Raw genomic sequence first — 18773 nt, 5'->3', positions numbered from 1 at the left:
AACTTGAAGCTGATGCCACATTCATCTTTTCTGACAGCAGGATTAAACATCATCCTGCCGATGTTTGTTCTGTCCGTGGTTTGTGGACAGGTAGGGTAAGTGCCAGGCTTGGATCAGGGGCATGAGCTAGGATCCCCCCAGGTTCTGTTAAGAGTTCGTAAGTATAGTGGTTGCCTATACGTGATCAACTCCTTATTTTTTTTACTGCACTGTAATTTGTCTCTTTTCTTATTCCGCTGCAAACACCACATGAGTCCCAGAGAGAAGAGGGGATTTCTCCTCTGTTCGTAGCTCTTGTAGTTTCTGGACACAGTAGATTCTTGCTATGGATTGAATTGTGTGCCCCCGAGATATGTGTTGGAATCCTAACCCCTATACCTGTGGATGTGATCCTAGTTGGAAATAGGAGTTTCTTTGTTATGTTAGTTAGACAATACCCGGGTAGGGTGGGTTCTAAATATAATCAGTTCTGAGTTTCAAAAGAGCACATTAGACACAGGGGTACACACACATGGGGGGAGGGGAGACAGATGCCACGTGAGGATTGTCTATGAGCCAAGAAACCAATGAGCTACCTAAAAGGAAAAAAATCAACGGGGCCAAGATCCTGATTTGGACTTTTAGCCTCCAGAACTATGAGAAAATACATGTCTGTTCTTTAAAACCACCCATTTGTGGTCTTTCTGTTGCAACAGCACCAGGTAACTAAGACAATTTCCAGAAGAGAATCACTGTGAACAATTAAGTAATGAGGACCCCCACAGTATTTCTTGGTCTTGATCACCCAAATAAAATTGTTTATGTGTCTTGGTCCTCAATTGCTATTAACTCAAAATGTTCGTATTTACATGAATTTTCAGAGAAGCAGTGGCCCAGGTTTTCGACTTCCATTTTGTTTGCTGATGTCCAGTGTGGAAAAACAGAAAACATTCTGACAAAGGCGTGTCTGTAGTGGAGCTGCATAACACTGGACAAGAAGCCTATTTAAACAACTGAATGACATAACTAACTAGAATCTGAAATTTTGGATCCACAATACAGGGAATCCAGAACTTTCAATCTCAGTGACACTATTACCAAAGTATTTAATTTATATAAACTGAAACCTGGGACACAGACAGAAGCTGCTTGCTATTCTGGGGCGTCCCAGTTCATAGATATGATCAACGCTGTCAGCAATTCCAGTCTAGTAACACCCAGGGACGGCACTAGCAAGATGTTTCACCTTAAAAGTTATATGGAGATAAAAAGATTCATTTGCAAACCCATCACACATATATTCACAGGTGGTGGGTGTGGGTCATTGCATTTGGATTAAAAAGCAAATGTCTCTCTCTACATGAGAGGTCGTTGGCTTGTGTAAGGTAAAACCTTTTCACTGTTCAGCATAATTAAAATATTCCAACAGTGGTTTTAGTAATTTGAAAATCACAGTATTGTTGTAATATTTTTCTAGGCTTCAGGAGCTCACAATTGTTTGGCCCAATCAAATCTGGGAACACTAGAGAAGTTATCACCCATCAAGGTAATTACTTTCAAGTTGAAATAATTACTCTATCAATGTTAATGGTCTTTCAACTTCAATAAAGCACTCACCTGCCGATAATCACAGCTAACCTCTTGCTCTAATGCAATTCCCTCTCTATTTAGTAGGTTATATTACAGCAGTTACAGTGGTCACTTGTCCTGAACAGCTGCTGAATTTCACTTTGATCGGCTGTGAACCATAAAAAAATTGGTCATCTGTGTATGATTTCCCCCTAACCCATAAGCCCTTGCAGAGCGAAGGATATGATCTCTTGGCTGTAATACGGTACTTCAGGGCAGCCATCTTGTCTCAGGTAGTGGCTGATCTCTACGGGTGACAAGAACACAGTCGTTCAATTAACTTCCGCCCTCCACTGCCATTTACAGCTTGCTGTCCCTGCTAAGTAGCATATACTCTGAATTTATGGCCTGGCTTTCTTATCATGTGGACTAGTTCGTTTACTTTCGTATATGTTTCTAACAAGGCACAGTGGGATTTTTGAGTGTCCAAATAGAGTTTCCTCATAGCTCATTTAAAGGCCAAAAATTAACAATACACTTGACTCAAAAGTCAAAGAGTGTCCTCGCCAGCTGCCCTTCATACACTGATAATCTGCTCTGTGGTGTTTGTGAAGTAGGTAGATGCCAATTAGGCAGAATCTGTGTGCTTGGAAATGTCTGTTTGTGTGTGAGTTACTAAAGCACCCGTGCTCTGCTGATCTATGGTCCCAGACCTTGGTGTGGTGGGTTCATGGAGCTTCACACAGAGTAGAAATAGCCTGAGGAGGGTTCTTAGATGGCAGATGTGAGACGTTTCGGTTGTGTGTGTGTTGGCGGGTGAAGATGGGTCAGTACTAAACCTCAGGGAGGCAAAAAGCATGGTTTTGCTCTAGAAGGGCAATAGAACGTAATACAATACTTGGGAAATCACCTGAGAATTGCCAGTGTCTTGTCAGGAAACATTTAACTATGCCAGCTCAGAATTGTGTTGCAAGGCAAGGGACATTTTTGACCAAATTAGTACAGTTGCCTTATATAAACCAAAACTTAATCTGCATTTGCTAATTTCTTCAAGCCTCTGTTATTTTCAGTGGTAGGACTTCTCAGGTTACCCAGTCAATTCATACTGACATTTACAGTTTCTACAGTGATTTTCGTATATGCATTAATTTATTTAGCCATTGAGGAGCCCTGTGAGGTAAGCAACACTTTGGTTCAGAGTTGACTAATAAGAAGGGTTGATCCATGTGAAGTGTAGGGGCACTATGATACCAGAACATGTGTGAAACCCTAATGTAGTCTTCAAATGGAAGGATTCAAGCTATATTTTGGAAGTAGAATCTATAGGATTTAGTGAAGGACTGGATACGGAAGTAAGGAAGAGAGAGGAATCAAGGGTGACGTGGCTTGAGTTACTAGAAAGATGACGGGTCATTTAGTTATGTTACAGGATGTGAAATGGGATAATGAATCAAGCTTTGAAGCTTGGAAAAGTAGGTGATAAGTAACTCTACCGGAACTGCCAGATATATCCTTGCAGGATTTAGAAGAAAAAAAAAGCAGAAACAGTCTTACAAACTTCAAGCCCCATCATCTTCCAACAACCTATAGAAGAGAAGATCTAAATTCAAGAAAAGGGAGTTAAGGAAGGGAATTTAGAGAAGTAAAGTTAGAGGTGCAAGAAATTAGCCACAGTGTATTATCTGGATCAGGGAACTGAGAAGCGCAGGATTTCCTACAGGGGAACCTCTACATAACCCACAAAGAAAATCCCGTGAGGCAGCTGTCCAACAGAGGGCAGTGGCAGATGGATTAGAACCATATTGATGCTTAAGACTCTGCCCCTTTTTATCTAATCCTCTCTTTCCTGCCATGATCTTGGGGAATCAGCAAGAGGCAGAGAAGAGGGAACTGAGAAGACTATGCTCGTTCTTCTCCACTGCAGATCCCTAAACTGGGCGAGGATTTGACTGAGACTGGGATGTTTATTTTTATTACTTGAAATTATTCATTATTACCAAAATTGGAGTGGTTCTTGCCACTGAAAGTACCTGGAAAACCATTGCATCTGTCCTAGATATTACCAGTGGGTGAGCAGGGGAGTTCTCATGGAGATTGTTGGAAGAGAGTGATTAGAAAAATAAAGCTCTTTCAAAGAAGTAGTTACATGGAGTTCAAGAAGACTGATATGGTTTTCATCCCTCCAAATCAAGTAAAAAGTAGATCCTCAATGTATATTTGTGACCCATAGGATATTATTGGAAAGAAGGATAAAAATAATTTAAGGCCGTTGTTGTTAGGGACCCTATACTCGGAAGGCTAAGGCTAGTAAATGAGAAGTTAATGTGTCAAACCAAATACATCATTACAATAAACAAATGAGTTATGACAGTGAGTATTCATTGATTTGTGTGACGTTTACCTATACATATTTTCGACCCAGTTACCACATGTTCTTTGGTAATAAGTTAAATAAAGTTAAAAGATAGTCACCAAAGGAGCCACTTTAGACAGCTAGATCACACAGAGCATTTGTGTTGTCTTATAAATGGGCCTGAGGAGGAAGCTCGAAGAAACATCAAATTTCTGGAGCTACAATTCCTTTAAGATCGTATGTGAAGAGCGAGAATATTTTATATTATACTAAATCAGTATTAAAATGGGATTAAAAATGAATCACCAATTTACTAACACCTTCTCCATAATATGGTGATTATGAAATACATCATATATACACATATGTGTGTGTGTGTCTGTGTGTCTATATATTTTTTTGCCACACATCTATTTAATGGTCCCAAGATTTGAAACCACCACATGATGACATTTTGAATACCTCCTCCTTGACATTGAGAAAGGGAATTTGGCAACTAGAATCTAGAAACTACAGTTTGTCATTCTGGATTTTATTCCCAGATTGGAAGCCAACTTTTAGTGACCCATGCAATTTGCTTACCCACTCAGTACCTTATGCCTGAATCTGTACACAGAGTGAAGTACCATCTATGTTTCAGGGTACTAGGCAAACGTGTGATCCGGGCTTGATGTTTTATAGCCCCGTGGGGTAAGCAGGGATGAACTCAGCGCACACACTAACAGGTAAACCACCTTAGCCTTTGAATCCCAAGTTATTTCTGCCAGCGTGATAGCAGGTGCCAGTGCGAAAAAGCAAACAAACCCCGAACGGTGGCAGAGTAACGCCAGCCTCGCCAGGCATGTTCCCTGTAAGTACCACCGTGGAACTCTCGCATGCCAAAGAAGGCTAAATCCAGTTTCTCTCCTGACACTGCACAATTCATCATGGATCTAATGGGGAAGGGAGTTTAGTGACTTCCACTTAAAACTTCTTTTCAATAGTGAAGGGTGCTGGTCCAAGAAGACCCTAAGAATCTACATACCTCTTTCGTCCCCTTTGGAAAGCCCTACTTAGACCCAAAGGAAGATGAAACTTTTCATGAAGTTGGGAGAAAAGCTGGTGAGGCATTAAAACCCACACTCTTTCCATTTCTCCTCTCCTGCTGCCTCGGCTGCTGCTGCTGCTCCTGCCAACACATATGTTCCCCAGCCCCACGGAGGGCCGCCACTGCCAGTCCTGTATCCACTGCCACCACCGGCAGGACTCATGCCTCCACTGCACCTGTTTTCTGTGGCTCCCCCAGCAACTTCCACCTGTCTCTAAACAGTCCTGGGAGGACCTTGTAATCAGCTAATGATGGCGCCACCACTATGGGCCAGTTATTGGTGCCCCCACTTGCCGAGATGGAATCTCAGTAAACAAGGGACGAAGTACCTTTTGCAAGCCTGTGGATTGAATTGCAACTCTACAATTGTGGGAATGGACCTCATTAATGGAGGATGTGGTTCCTTCACTCTAGGGAATTTCAGCCAAAGCAGTAAATGAGATAAAAATTTGAAAAACTGCCTATGGCAGATGTAGAAAGGGGAAGGAGCCAGTGAAAATGTTCAGCTGGTTCAGGAATTAGAGAAACAATAAAGCCAGGGAGGCACTTGGAGAACGACTTCAAAGAGAGTCTTCTAAACACGAGCAGCAGAACCAGAGACGCTCAGAACCCTGAAATGTCCATCTTGAATAGCCTGCATCTTAAAGACTTGGTTACTCCTCTTCCTCCCACAGTCTCTGCTTGCCCAAGGGCCCAGTCTCACAGCTGACTTCAACAAAACATCTGACTGTAGTACTGGGTATGGATGTACCGAATATAGCACTCAATGAGTATTTGCCAGATTGGATTGAAACATCAGTAACTTTTTCTTGACCCTGAAGGCCCGTTGAACTAGTATATGGAAGTCATGCTGTTCAGAACAGAAAGTGATGGACTTAAATTACAGGAGGAGAGACTTGGCTAGGATAAAAGGAGCATTCTTCTTGGGTGGTGAGGAATATAGCATATTGGAAATAAGTGGTAGAACCTCCTTCTTTAGGTATCTTTAATAATAAAGGGTTGAACACAGTCTCTTGGGAATGTATCAACGGATAAAGCTCAAAGACAATAGTGTATTTTCCTGATAACCTCTTTCAAAGGTGTCAGTCCACAAAGAGTTATAGTGACCTGCTGTCTTGGAACCTTGGTCTAGTGACCACAATGTCTGACCACCGGTCCCAAGTGCTTTGTGGTTGATGTACTTGATTGCTTCTAAAGCTCAAATGGGACCTTTCCTGATGAACCCGACAAAGCCTTCTTTTAGGATTCTCAGGGCCAAAGATCCAGATTTTGGGGTGGAGGCACTCTGGGCACACACACATACACACACATTCAAAAGTAGGATGCAGGACTATTATTCTGACTATTTAGCACGGCAACTATTCATCCTGCGGTAGAAGAGTGCAGAATTCCTGGGCTGTCAGAATGGAGGATACGTGGGTAAGGACCCAGTGTGAAAAGGGCCCCGTGAAGCTTAAAGCTTGGGGCCATCGGCCTTCTTTTTTTTTCAGGAACTTTTTATTGTGATGAAAATAGTCTAGCAGATTAAATAAAGGGTACAACTCAGGGGTTCACTGCATCCTTTAAGTCTTGTGCTGCAATATGGAACCAGCTATTACGAGATGACTTATAAGGTATCTCGCAAGGAATTCCAATAGAACTGATTTGGGAGATTACATCGCTAGGCTCATAGCTCTGAAGACTATATTTTAAAAGATCAAAATTTTAATCATTGTAATAGGAGCTATTGTCAAGAGTGTTTCGGTATTTTCACGGAAATTCTACTTTCAGTGTTTAGGCTTAGAACATGAGTTCCAAGGATATGGTGAGAAGTCACATGTTTCCCCACGGATCCCATATCAACTGAAAAAGATCTTCTAATACTTATAATAAAAGATCTAGAAGATGTAGAAGATGTGATATGTAGGACCCTGGAATATAAAGATAATTAAATATCAAATAAAAAGTACAAATTCTGAAATAAATAAAAATGAGACTTTCTTCATATTATCCCTTTGTTCACATGTCACTTATCTTTTAATCATATAAGAAAATTAACTGTAAGGATAGCAGGAAAACACTGTTTTTAATTAAACTATTCATTTAAAAGATTCTTCTGGCTTTCCATTAAAAATACATTGGTCCAGAATTCCTTCGATATTTTGATAAATGTTGTAACCTTCATGGATATTGGGCTAGCTAAATCTGAAGCATAGAAATGTAGTTTAAACTTTGAAAATGATGCTTTATGCTGTCTGTTCACTTTGTTCTTATTTATGAGGGATTTTCATATTCAATAAGGTCTCGGCACATCTTGAAATTCATATGTATTTAACACCTGTGCCCACAAAGCTTTACCTTCTCTGTGAAACATCTTCAGTATGAGGATCTCCTGCTGCCCCTCCAGAGTGCTTCTAGCCTCACACGTTTTGGTGTATAATATCATTCTCTCTCTTATTGTGGTTTATAGCTAGGAAGTGGTGGAGGGTGGCATCTGAATCCAGTGTGGTGGACATTATAAGCTAAAACATTCTACTTGTCTAATATTTTTATTATGTACAATTTTCATCTCTGCAATATTATAAGAGAGAAAGCTTCCCAAGGCAAGGACTATTCTGGTTAAATATCTCCCACAGTACATCAGGCTATGCCAAGCATAAAGAAAGTGCCCAGAAGACGTCAGGTGAACTGAAGTCAGTTGTGTTAATGGCCAGAGGGAGCCAGCCTAGAAAAACCACCAGTAAGTCACAGTATATGTCACTTTTCCCTGATATGTCTATGATATCATTGGATCATTGATAATTGGAAAATTGTATTGTCTAATTTTATCTAAACTTCATCCTCATGAGGTATAAAACCAAAACCAAACCCACTGCCATCGAGTCAATTCCAACTCATAGCGACCCTATAGCCATATACAGCGACCCATGAGGTATAGAGGGACACATTTAGTGACTCCCATTTAACATATGGAACTCAAGCCAAAAGTCACTGATTCTCTTGAGGTAATACAAACTAGTTGTGGTCCCCAAATTGTCTCCAGTATTCCCTATGCTCAGCTCAGCAACTTATCATGAGACCACAGTGCTTCTATTCACTTATGAAAAATTTTCATATATGTAAGCCTTAAGTGAAGAATCAAAGACTACAGCCTTCAGTATGGACTACACCTCAGCATAAAGAAAACAAAAATCCTCACAACTGGACCAATAAGCAACATCATGATAAACAGAGAAAATATTGAAGTTGTCAAGGATTTCATTTTACTTGAAATCAAGGATTTTACTTTACAATCAACGTCCATGGAAGTAGCAGTCAAGAAATCAAATGGTATTTTGCATTAGGCATATCTGCTGCAAAAAAGACCTCTTTAAAGTGTTAAAAAGCAAATATGTCACTTTGAGGACTAAGGTATGCCTGACCCAAGCCACGGTATATTCATTCAGTTCATATGAATTTGAAAGCTGGACAACAAATAAGGAAGACAGGAAGAATTCATGCATTTGAACTATGGTGTTGGTGAAGAATATCGACTATACCATGGACTTCCAGAAGAACAAACAAATCTCTTGTTGGAAGAAGTACAGCCAGAATGCTCCTTAGAAGGGAGGATGGCGAAACTTCATCTCACATACTTTGGACGTGTTACCAGGAGAGATTAGTCCCTGGAGAAGGACATCATACTTGGTAAGGTAATGAGGCAGCGAAAAAGAGGAAAACTCTCAACAAGATGGATTCACACAGTGGCTGCAACAATTATGGCATGTTGTACATGGGGTCACTACAAGTCGGAACTGACTCGATGGCACCTAACAACAACATCAACAAGTGAAGAAAAATGACAAGAAAATGAATTTCAACATAGTATCCAAATAACATTAGAATCAGTTATTTTCTTAAACTCTTACCATCACTGTGAAAGCAGGCACAGTAGAGACATTAAATGTTGGACCGTCTGGTCTCTCTTGGTAGACCACATGATACTGGGTAATAATGCCATTGGGAGATTCTGGCTTTGTCCAATTCAGCAGAACCGAATGAGCACTGGTGGCTTGAGCCCAGGGAGCTGGCAAATCTTGAGGCGGGGCTTCCAGGGTCCGTGCTGATGACCACAGACTCTCCACTGAGCCCCTGGAGTTCTGGGCTCTGACACGGTATTGGTAGAGCGTGAAAGGCCTCAGAGTATCTGAGGTATCGGTGAATTCAAGGGCTCCTTCTGACCAGACAAACAGAAGGAACTCCTCTCCAGTGCCAGCAGTACGTCTGAAAGGAAACAAAAAAGGCAACCAGTGACAGCTGCAAGGTTTTGGATGGACTAAGGAATTGCTTTTTTGAATAATTTGTTATCAACTCAGTTGTCCCTTCCTGGTGTCATGATGAAGAAAGACCAGATGGCAGGGTGCACCACGGGCCTGACTCAATATCATATTTTAATGCAGTTCATAGACATACAGATATAGTCTGCTTGTAAAACAAGACAACACAGAAAACATGGAAATATAGAAGAAATAAAAAAATTAAAAAGTGATACAAAATTACCAATAATCACTTTTTTTTTTTTAATTGTACTTCAGGAGAAGGTTTACGGAACAAATAGTTTCTCATTAAATGGTAGTACACATATTGTTTTATGACATTGGTTAACAACCCCGCGACATGTCAACCCTCTCCCTTCTTGACTTTTTTTTTGTTTGGTGAAAATATACATAGCCAAAGAGACACCATTTCAAACATTTCTACATGCACAGTTCAGTGACATCGACTACGCTCTTCCACTTGTGCTGCTATTCTCACATTAGATGAAGGTTTACAGAACAAAATAGTTTCTCATTACACAGTACACATGTTGCCCTATGACAATGGGTAACAACCTCACTTCACATCAACACTGTCCTTACTCAACCTTGGGTTCCCTATCACCAGCTTTGCTGTCCCCTTCTGCCTTCTAGCCCTTGTCCCTGGACTGCTGTGCCTCATTAGTCTCGTTTTGTTTTATGGGGCTGTCCAATCCCTGGCTGAACGGTGAACCTCGGAAGTGACTTCACCACTGAGCAAAAGGGTGTCTGGGGGCCATACTCTCAGGGTTTCTCCAGTCTCCTTTAGGCCAGTAAATCTGGTCTTTTTTGTGTGTGTTAGAATTTTGTTCTACATCTTTCTCTAGCTCTGTCCAGAACCCTCTGTTGTGATCCTGGTCAGAGCAGGCAGTGGTGGTAGCCAGGCACCACCTAGCTATACTGGACTCAGTCTGGTGGAGGACTTGGTAGCTGTGGTCCATTAGACCTTTGGACTAATCTTTTCCTTGTATCCTGTTCTCTTCATTCTCCCTTGCTCCCAAAGGGATGAGACCAGTGGAGTACCTTAGATGTCTGCTCACAGGCTTTTAAGACCCCAGACGCTACTCACCGAGGTAGAATGTAGAACATTGTCTTTATGTGTTATGCCAACTGAGCTAGATAGATGTTCCCCGTGACCATGGTCCCCACAGCCCTCCACCCAGCAATTCAGTCCCTCAGGGAGTTTGGATGTGTCTATGGAGCTTCCATGACCTTTCCTTGTAGAAATTGTGCTGGTTTCCCCGGTACTGAATAATCACATTTTTTTTTTTTTTTGTATTAACTTCCAGACCTTAAAAAAAAAAAATACACAAGCAATCCATGGAAACAAATACATTATTTAAAATTTTAGGAATAAAGAAGCATATGTGTACACTCTATTTAAACAAATCATTAGGTATTTTCTAGATCTTTGTCTATAGGTTTGTGTGAATGCGCTCACGTGCGTGCACAAACGGTTCTAGTGGAGTTTTATACTATAAACAACGATTGCAGACTGATATTACTGGGTGTCTTCACCCTTCTGTGATGCACTGATTCCAATAAGGGTTTCAGTTTGTCTACGTTTCCCTGTATACACGCCTTTCCTAATGTGCTCCCAAACTCACTCGGGTCTTGGCCATATGACATTTTTTGGCCGACAGAACAGTAGAGGATGCGATGAATGCAGAGACTTGAAAAGTGTTTGCACGTTGAGACTGTCTCACTCGCTGGTCTCAGGGCCTTGAGATTGCCATGTGACAGAGCCCAGATGAGCCTACTGGAAGTGAGAGACTAGAGACCAGCCCACACTTCTTCTCCTTTACCCAGCACAATGCTATTTTTGCATTTGTCCCCATGAAGTTTTAAATCCATTCCCACATTTCTACTTCTTTGAATTTTCTCTTCCTTAATGAAACCATGACCCTCCAAAAGTAAGTACCACTCTTTCTTGTGTTATCACCAAACCTTTATGAAGTACTTATACATTAGGCCTTGTACCGGGAGCAGAGGTACAAAGATGAATGTGCTCCTTACCAGGAACTCATGGCTGCATAGAGAAGATAGATTTATATGCAAATTACTGCAAATCACGTAAGTCATATAATAGGAATTTGCATTAGAGATCTTGCAAAGGTCAAATTCCTTTTAGATGTCTTCTCCAGAACCTAGTAAAATATAGAATATGCTCAAAAACATTCTTCCAACTGCCTTAGAATGGGATTATTTAGTCTTATTTTTACATTTTATTGCTATCCAAACTAGGGCTTATACACACTCTTCTGGTACTGAATACATACAGCATTAAAAAATCAAGTAAAATAAATGGAATTGTCAGTTTGGATGGCTCCAAATATTTGGATATTTCATTTAGAACAGTTCTTTGCTCATCCAGTTGGAAAATCATGACCTGACCAGAGGGGAAGTCGTTGAGGAATTGTGGTTGGCTTGTCTCTGCCTCTTAGCCCAGCAAGTGTTCAATCATTTCTTTTTGCATGAATGGCTACAAGGCATATATTTCCACGGTTTTTCTGCATCTTTGCCTCATCACTATCAACGCTGATTTGCTATTAGGGTAGCATTTTCGATTGGGGAAGAATGTAACTGAGAGATAGACCCTCTCCTCCTTTGGCTTCTTCTCTAGTTGAGGAGAGACTGGTGAATAAATCGAGATTTTCCAGGCTGTTAGGAGTACTTATTTCACACACTCTTCAGATGCTGGAATAGCCACATGCTGCCACATCAGATTAACCAGCTCCATCAAAATGCAAAGGATTATTAAGATAAAGTAAATGACAGTACCTTTCTCTAAAAAGCAGGATATTAGAAACCCTTGGCTTTGGGAATTTGACAATTCCCCATTTGATAAATCACTGTGACCTAAGTAGAAGCAATGACAAGCTTCCTGCTGGAGGCTCTGGAGGCTTCCTAGGTACCTCTCAGTGACCTGTAATTATGGTTGGGCAACCCACCTCATTATTACCCGTTATCAGGCATGGGCCAGATTCTGCACTCAGTGTAGGTACTCACTGTAGATATCAGGTACCAGGTGTGTCATTGCGAGGGATCCATTCTAATGAGAACCTCAGGGCTCACAGCCAAGGACTTCTCTCAGTGATTTTTTAAAAGGTGTTTGCCAGGAACATAATACAGCAAACTAACATACAAACTTCCATGGGGAAATACATTTTCTATTTTGTCTGGCTTCAACCTTTTTGTGACAATTCAATTAATTTTTATTACACTTTCATGAAGTCCCCAATCCAACTGTAGCCATGTTTTCATAAAATTGGCATTCTTAAAATAAAAATTGCCTGTAAGTGTGAATTTTTATAATCTACACCACTTCAGAGATTAAGTATAATGATAGTTTCAAGTTAATATGTCAAAACAGCTAAAGGATGCAGCCGGGCTAACTATGTCTTATCACTCTTCAACATTTAATGAATTAAAATTACCGTGAGGTAAATGTTCTATCAGTGGAGCTAAAGAACAGAATATCTTTATGTCTGGATACACTCTGAACAGAAGTGGCTGGGTGGACCACAATTATTTCTAATCTACTTAAGATTTAGGATGCAACTGTTCATTTAACTGGAAGTATTTTCCTCCAGAACATCCAGTGTTCAGGGAAATCACACTGTCTGTTCTTTTTGAATGGCCAAATGATTATTCTTAAGCTCATTTGGGAGATACTTCAGTAATGCATTTTTCAACTAGAGTTAATTACATGTTGCCCAGCACTAAAAGTGAAGCAAAAATAAGGAGTGTTAAAACTAGGAACTATATATTTTACCAGGATTCATACTCTATGTGGTCTCAATGTCGTACAGTATTTTTAGAAGTTCCTAATCAACCCCTCCCTTGAAATTCTCAGTCCTTATCTTCAAAAGCAATTAAAACAAAAATTTATAACCCAATTAATTTCCCATGACAACTTTAGCATTATGAAAATGCCACCCCCACCTTCTGAAGAATATGAAGAATCCCCTTCATAAATAAAGAGCCAGAGGCACCTGGACTCAAAGGAAATAGTTTCCAGGTCCTGTCTCTGCCACTTATTGGTTGCATGACTTTGGGTGAACTCACCTGTGTTCTCTGTGTCCCATTTCATTTTGCAAACTGGAGCTCATAATCTCATAGAGTACACTAACTCTGCAAGAATTTTTATAAGAATTAAAGCAAATGCTGCACAGGAAAAGCAGGGGATAAAATGTAGGGCATGTTGCAAATGAAGTTGTAGGATGATGTCCAAAGCTGTGCTGTGGAAGGCAAATCGGGCGCCATGTAAGGCTGCACTGAACAGAGAGCGACCGAGGGATTCACTCCATGAAGAGGTCATCACAACGGTCCACGTGAGAATAAATGTGGATCCTGAAATAAGCCGATGGTAGAGGAAATGGAAACACAAGTGTTATGGATTGAATTGTGCCCCACCCCCTAAAAAAAATGTGTTGTAAATCCTAACTCTTATACCTGTGGATGTAATCCATTTGGGAGCAGGGTTTTCTTTGTTATGTTAATGAGGCCATATCAGTATGAAAACCATAACCTATTGCCATTGAGTCGATTCTGACTCATAGCAACCCTATAGGACAGAGTAGAACTGCCTCGTAGGGTTTCCAAGGAGTGGCTGGTGGATTTGAACTGTCAGTCTTTTGGTTAGCAGCCAAGCTCTGAACCACTGTGCCACCAGGGCTCCAATTGCATGCCTATAGTTCGCTAATATTCCATCAATATTTCCCGTAAGTTCCTAATATTGCCAATATTTCATGCTTTCATGGCTTTGACGTTGGTCTCTTCTTCAGCGTCTCCCATCCTTTCCTTCGCTCCTCCTTTCTATAAGCTAACTCCAATTCAGCTTTCAAAACTCTACTCTCAAGTCACTTTCTCCAGAAAGTCTCTTGCTTCTCTCTGAAACAGAGTTATCATAACCGCCTATGTGCTCTTTTTTTTTCTAATGCACTTATCGCGTTATATTGTAATATACTTTCCATTTTACTATCTGTCATGCTATAATACTACAAGCTCCCTGAAGGCAAGGACTCTGTCTTACTCACCGACGTATTCTCAGCATCTAATGAAGCATGCTACACTATATTATGCAATAACTACTTTTTGAACCCATGGCTGGATGACTAAGTGACAAGAAGAGTCCAAGATAACCCAAAACCTGCTTAACTACAAAAATGTGCCTGTTATTAAGTTATTGTCTCTTAGCTCTAAACCTCCCCTTTTATATTCTACTTTGTTATAGAGCTGGACTCTGCAAACCACATTTCTGCTTTACCAGCTGACTCTATGCTGGGCTCAGTCAATACGGGGCATGAGAGGGAAACCAGGAAGCTGGAGCAGGAAAGAAGGAACTTGCTCCTTCCTATCTGTTTCCTGTTGGCTGGCTGTTTGTGTGGCCTTCTTCCCAGGCAGCAAGGATTCTTCACCTTGGAAGTAGCGGCTCATACCCCCTTAGGGACAGATAATTCCAGTTTGCAATTTTTCCAACACTTGGAGAACCAGGTTTATGCCACCACCTTTCCAAGCCCTCTCCACATGTCTGCATGCCAGCTCCTTGTAGGGCCTCCTCTAAGCTCCTAAATTCTAATAATTCCATTCTAATAACTCCCATTTGTTCTCTCTGCTCTAAGGGTGGTACCTGCTTTCTGAAGTTGTCGTCTCTTTATATCCTCTCAGTCAACAGGTTTATAACTCATTAATAATTCTTTATATTAAGTTATCTCCGTTAAAATAACTGGTATGGTTTCTCTTTCCTGATTGGACATTGATTGCTACAGAAAAAGGGAAACAGGAAAATCATAAAGAGGTAAAGGGTGATGATAGGTTTAAATCTGGACTCAATAATATATTGTTTTTACTACCCCTTATAATATATATATATACACACATACATAAATATGTGGGTGTATATATGTGTATATATATACAACCAAAAACCAAACCCACTGCCATCGAGCCGATTCCGACTCATAGCGACCCTATAGGACAGAGTAGAACTGCCCCATAGGGTTTCCAAGACTATAATCTTTACGGAAGCAGACCGCCACATCTTTCTCCCATGGAGGGGCTGGTGGGAAAAACCGCCAACCTTTCGGTTAGCAGCTGAGTGCTTTAACCACTGCACTACCAGGGCTCCATTTTTATACATACATATATATGTATATATATATATATTCAGAAAATATATATGAACAAAAACCGAAGTATTTAAAATATCATCCATAACCTATCGCTTGGAGGTGAGCGCTGCTAACATTTTTTTGCTGTTTAGCATTCCAGACATTTTTCATGTACATATACATGAAAAAATTAAATTCTATTTTAAAAGAGAAACAGAATGATACTAGACATATTGGGCAGCCTGCTGCTTTTATTATCACAAACCTTTCCCTCTCTTTAAATATACACCTACAACGGCTAGATCAGTCTTCTTACAGCACTACTTTGAAGAACATGTCTAGGATAACTACATGTGTAGCATGCTTTACATTTAACACAGTACTTTTCGTATACATGATTTCGCTTAGTTCTCACACAAAACTCTGGGAGGCTAATTATTCTCCTAGGGGCCCTGGTGGCTCCACTGAAAAGTTGGCAGTTTGAACTCACCCAGCGGTTCTCCAGAAGAAAGACCTGGCAATCTGCTTCCATAAAGATTACAGCCAAGAAAATCCTACGAGGCAGCTCTACTCTGTCACATGGGGTTGCAATGAGTTGAAAATGGATGTGACAGAACCCACAAAACAACAATTATGCTCTAAGGTGAATAGGTGGCACAAACGGTTTACGCTCGACTTCTCACTTCAAACCCACCCAGCGGTACTGCCAAAGAACAGGACTGACTTCCGTGAAGATTACAGCCAAGAAAACCTCATGACGCAGTTCACTCTGTAACACATGGGGTCGCCAGGAGTCAGAATGACTTAAAGGTAACCAGCAACAACAACAAATTATCCTCTATGTTTATTAATTAGCCTACCCTTACACAAAAATGGAAACTTAGGGAACACTGGCGACTTGCCCAAGGTCACATAAGTAGTCAGTGACTAAGTAGCCAGGACTTCAAATCTGCGTCTTTTGACTACAAATCCCTATTTTCACTACATCCCATTCTTCTCTGCTTTGCCCAAAAAACTTCAGCGGCTCACATTGCCTACAGATTTTAACCTACATTTCTTAGTCTTGTATTTGAAGTCTTCTAAATCTACTACTAAGCTGATGCTCTAAATTTCCTCTACAGACAGTAGAGGCTCCAGCCAAACGTGACTAGTACTGGAACACTATGAGTTTAAAGCTGAAGATTTTGTTACTCTACTAATTTTATTCACCTCAGATATATTCCCCATCAGGCTCTGGATTTCTTATCTCAGTCTTTATTACAAAACAAATTTCATACTTAGAAATAAAGAGTAAAACCATAAAAGTGCTGGAAGAAATAGTTGATGCATTATTTTTAATATGATCACTAAAAGTAGAATTTCCATAATATATAAAAAGCAAACACAAATTAACAAGAAATAATCCAATAGAAGAATGGTCTGAGGATATATAATATATATGTACAATTAGTAAATACGTATTTGAAAAGATGATCAACCACTTACAATGACTAAAATTTTAATGAAAACGATATCAAGGTACCATATAAAATATTAAACAAGTAAAGATTGAAAATAAGACACAATGTTAGTATGAGTTTTCAGATGCATTTCTAGTTTTAAGAATTATTCCCCATATACCCATTGTGAGGATATTTATTAGAAAATTGTAGTAATGAAAACCTGGAAATAACTTATTTGGCACTCATCAGACGACTGGTTAAACCATATATGATGTATCTCCATTTAATAAAATATTTTTGAGACATTAAAAGAAAAAAAATCTTATCAAATGCTCCTCAAAATTACATAACAATATGGATAATATTGTTCCTTTTATGTAAAGGAGCGCTTAAGCGCTCTACTACTAGCCAAAATGTTGGAGGTTCAAACCCACCCAGAGGACCGTCAAAAGACAGGGCTGGCATCTGCTTCTGAAAGGTCATAGCCTTGAAAACCCTTTCTTCTCTGCACATGTGGGTTTATCTTGAGTTGGAATCGACTTGATGGTAACTAACAACAACAGTGTTAATCTATATTGAAACGAAGAGTAGACGCCATGGGAGTCGTAAAGAAGGAATAATAACCGTTGTAATCTTCTGTACTATGAAAACTTTTTTTCCAAAAATTCTATTTCTTTTACTATTTAAGTAGTCATTAGATTTTTTATTTTGTAAGACCTAGTTCCAATGCCATCAGCTTCATAAAACCTTCCATGAATACTGCAGGCAGAAAGAAGCTTTCTCCTCTAAACTTCCGAGTGAGTATTTCTATTTCTCACATTATATTGCATGTGCTTTGTTTTGTTTAGGTTGTCTTATATCTCCTACCCCAGTGAAGTTCATTGGGAATAGGGCTCAAGTCTCATACAGCTTCATATCACTGTCAGTAAATATGTACTTATATGTATGTGTCTTCATCCATATCAATGAGCCGTGGTGGCACAACGGGTAAGTGCTTGGCTGCTAACCGAAAGTTTGGTCGTTTGAACCCACACAGCAACTCCCAAGAGAAAGACCTGGCTATCTGTTCCCATAAAGATTATGGCTTAGAAAGCCCTATAGGGCAGTTCTGCGGTGTCCATGGTTCTCTTTGAGTCGAAAACAACTCGACGGCACCTAACAACAACATATCCACGTCTACACCGACCTTTCCACCCAACCCAAATTGAATTCCATCAAAATTCCTTTGACTGTGATTCAGTGAGCCCTTTTTCTTAGTTTACTCGATCAGCTTAATTATCCATTCTAGAAAGTTATTATTTGTAGTTCTCTGCTTGAAATAATCTTCCGTATCGTTCATCCTTGAAAACTATCTCAGATTCTACCCTTCAAAACATTCCCTAATACTCAGAAGGAAAGCTCATCAGTTTTCTCTAATTCTAAGTGTTTAGAGGGTGGTCTGTATATATTTTTGTCTTTTATTGTAAGTTGATCAAATCATTTTATTTATTTAAAGAGACAGGTTATGAAATAATAAACTATGTGCAATTTTGTTTCTATTAAAATGGAAGCCCCTAGTGGGAAGAGACCATTTTATTAAGTGTTTCGTAAAGACATAATAAAAAGTTTCAGATGGATTTTGTAGATGGAAGTGATGAGATTCTGCCACTTACAAGGTTATAGATACAAGACAAAAGGAAAATGCTAAAGACTCTTTATTATACAAGGCAACTCTTTAGTAGGAGAAAGCAAGGACCCAACATGGCCTTCTTTGTGTGTACACCCTGATGGCCTTAGTTGTGTGTATACCTTGATGGTCTTCCTTGTGTGTATACCCTGACGGCCTTCATTGTGTGTACACCATGATGGCCTTCATTGTGTATACCCTGATGGCCTTCATTGTGTACCCTGATGGCCTTCGTTGTGTGTATACCCTGA

At 40.0% G+C, this 18773-nt stretch overlaps 1 protein-coding gene across 1 annotated transcript in view; it reads right to left on the bottom strand.

Annotated features, from left to right (window-relative positions):
• USH2A (usherin) overlaps positions 1-18773 on the bottom strand; it is a 551884-nt gene that overhangs the window by 104454 nt on the left and 428657 nt on the right. The window contains exon 42 of the mRNA XM_012558807.1: positions 8876-9230. Coding sequence (XP_012414261.1) covers positions 8876-9230 — 355 coding nt within the window. The remainder of the gene's footprint in view (positions 1-8875; positions 9231-18773) is intronic.

This window comes from Trichechus manatus, unplaced genomic scaffold (genome assembly GCF_000243295.1).
Source record: "Trichechus manatus latirostris isolate Lorelei unplaced genomic scaffold, TriManLat1.0 scaffold00187, whole genome shotgun sequence".
Taxonomy (NCBI): Eukaryota; Metazoa; Chordata; class Mammalia; order Sirenia; family Trichechidae; genus Trichechus; species Trichechus manatus.
This window is presented reverse-complemented; position numbering and strand designations above follow the sequence as displayed.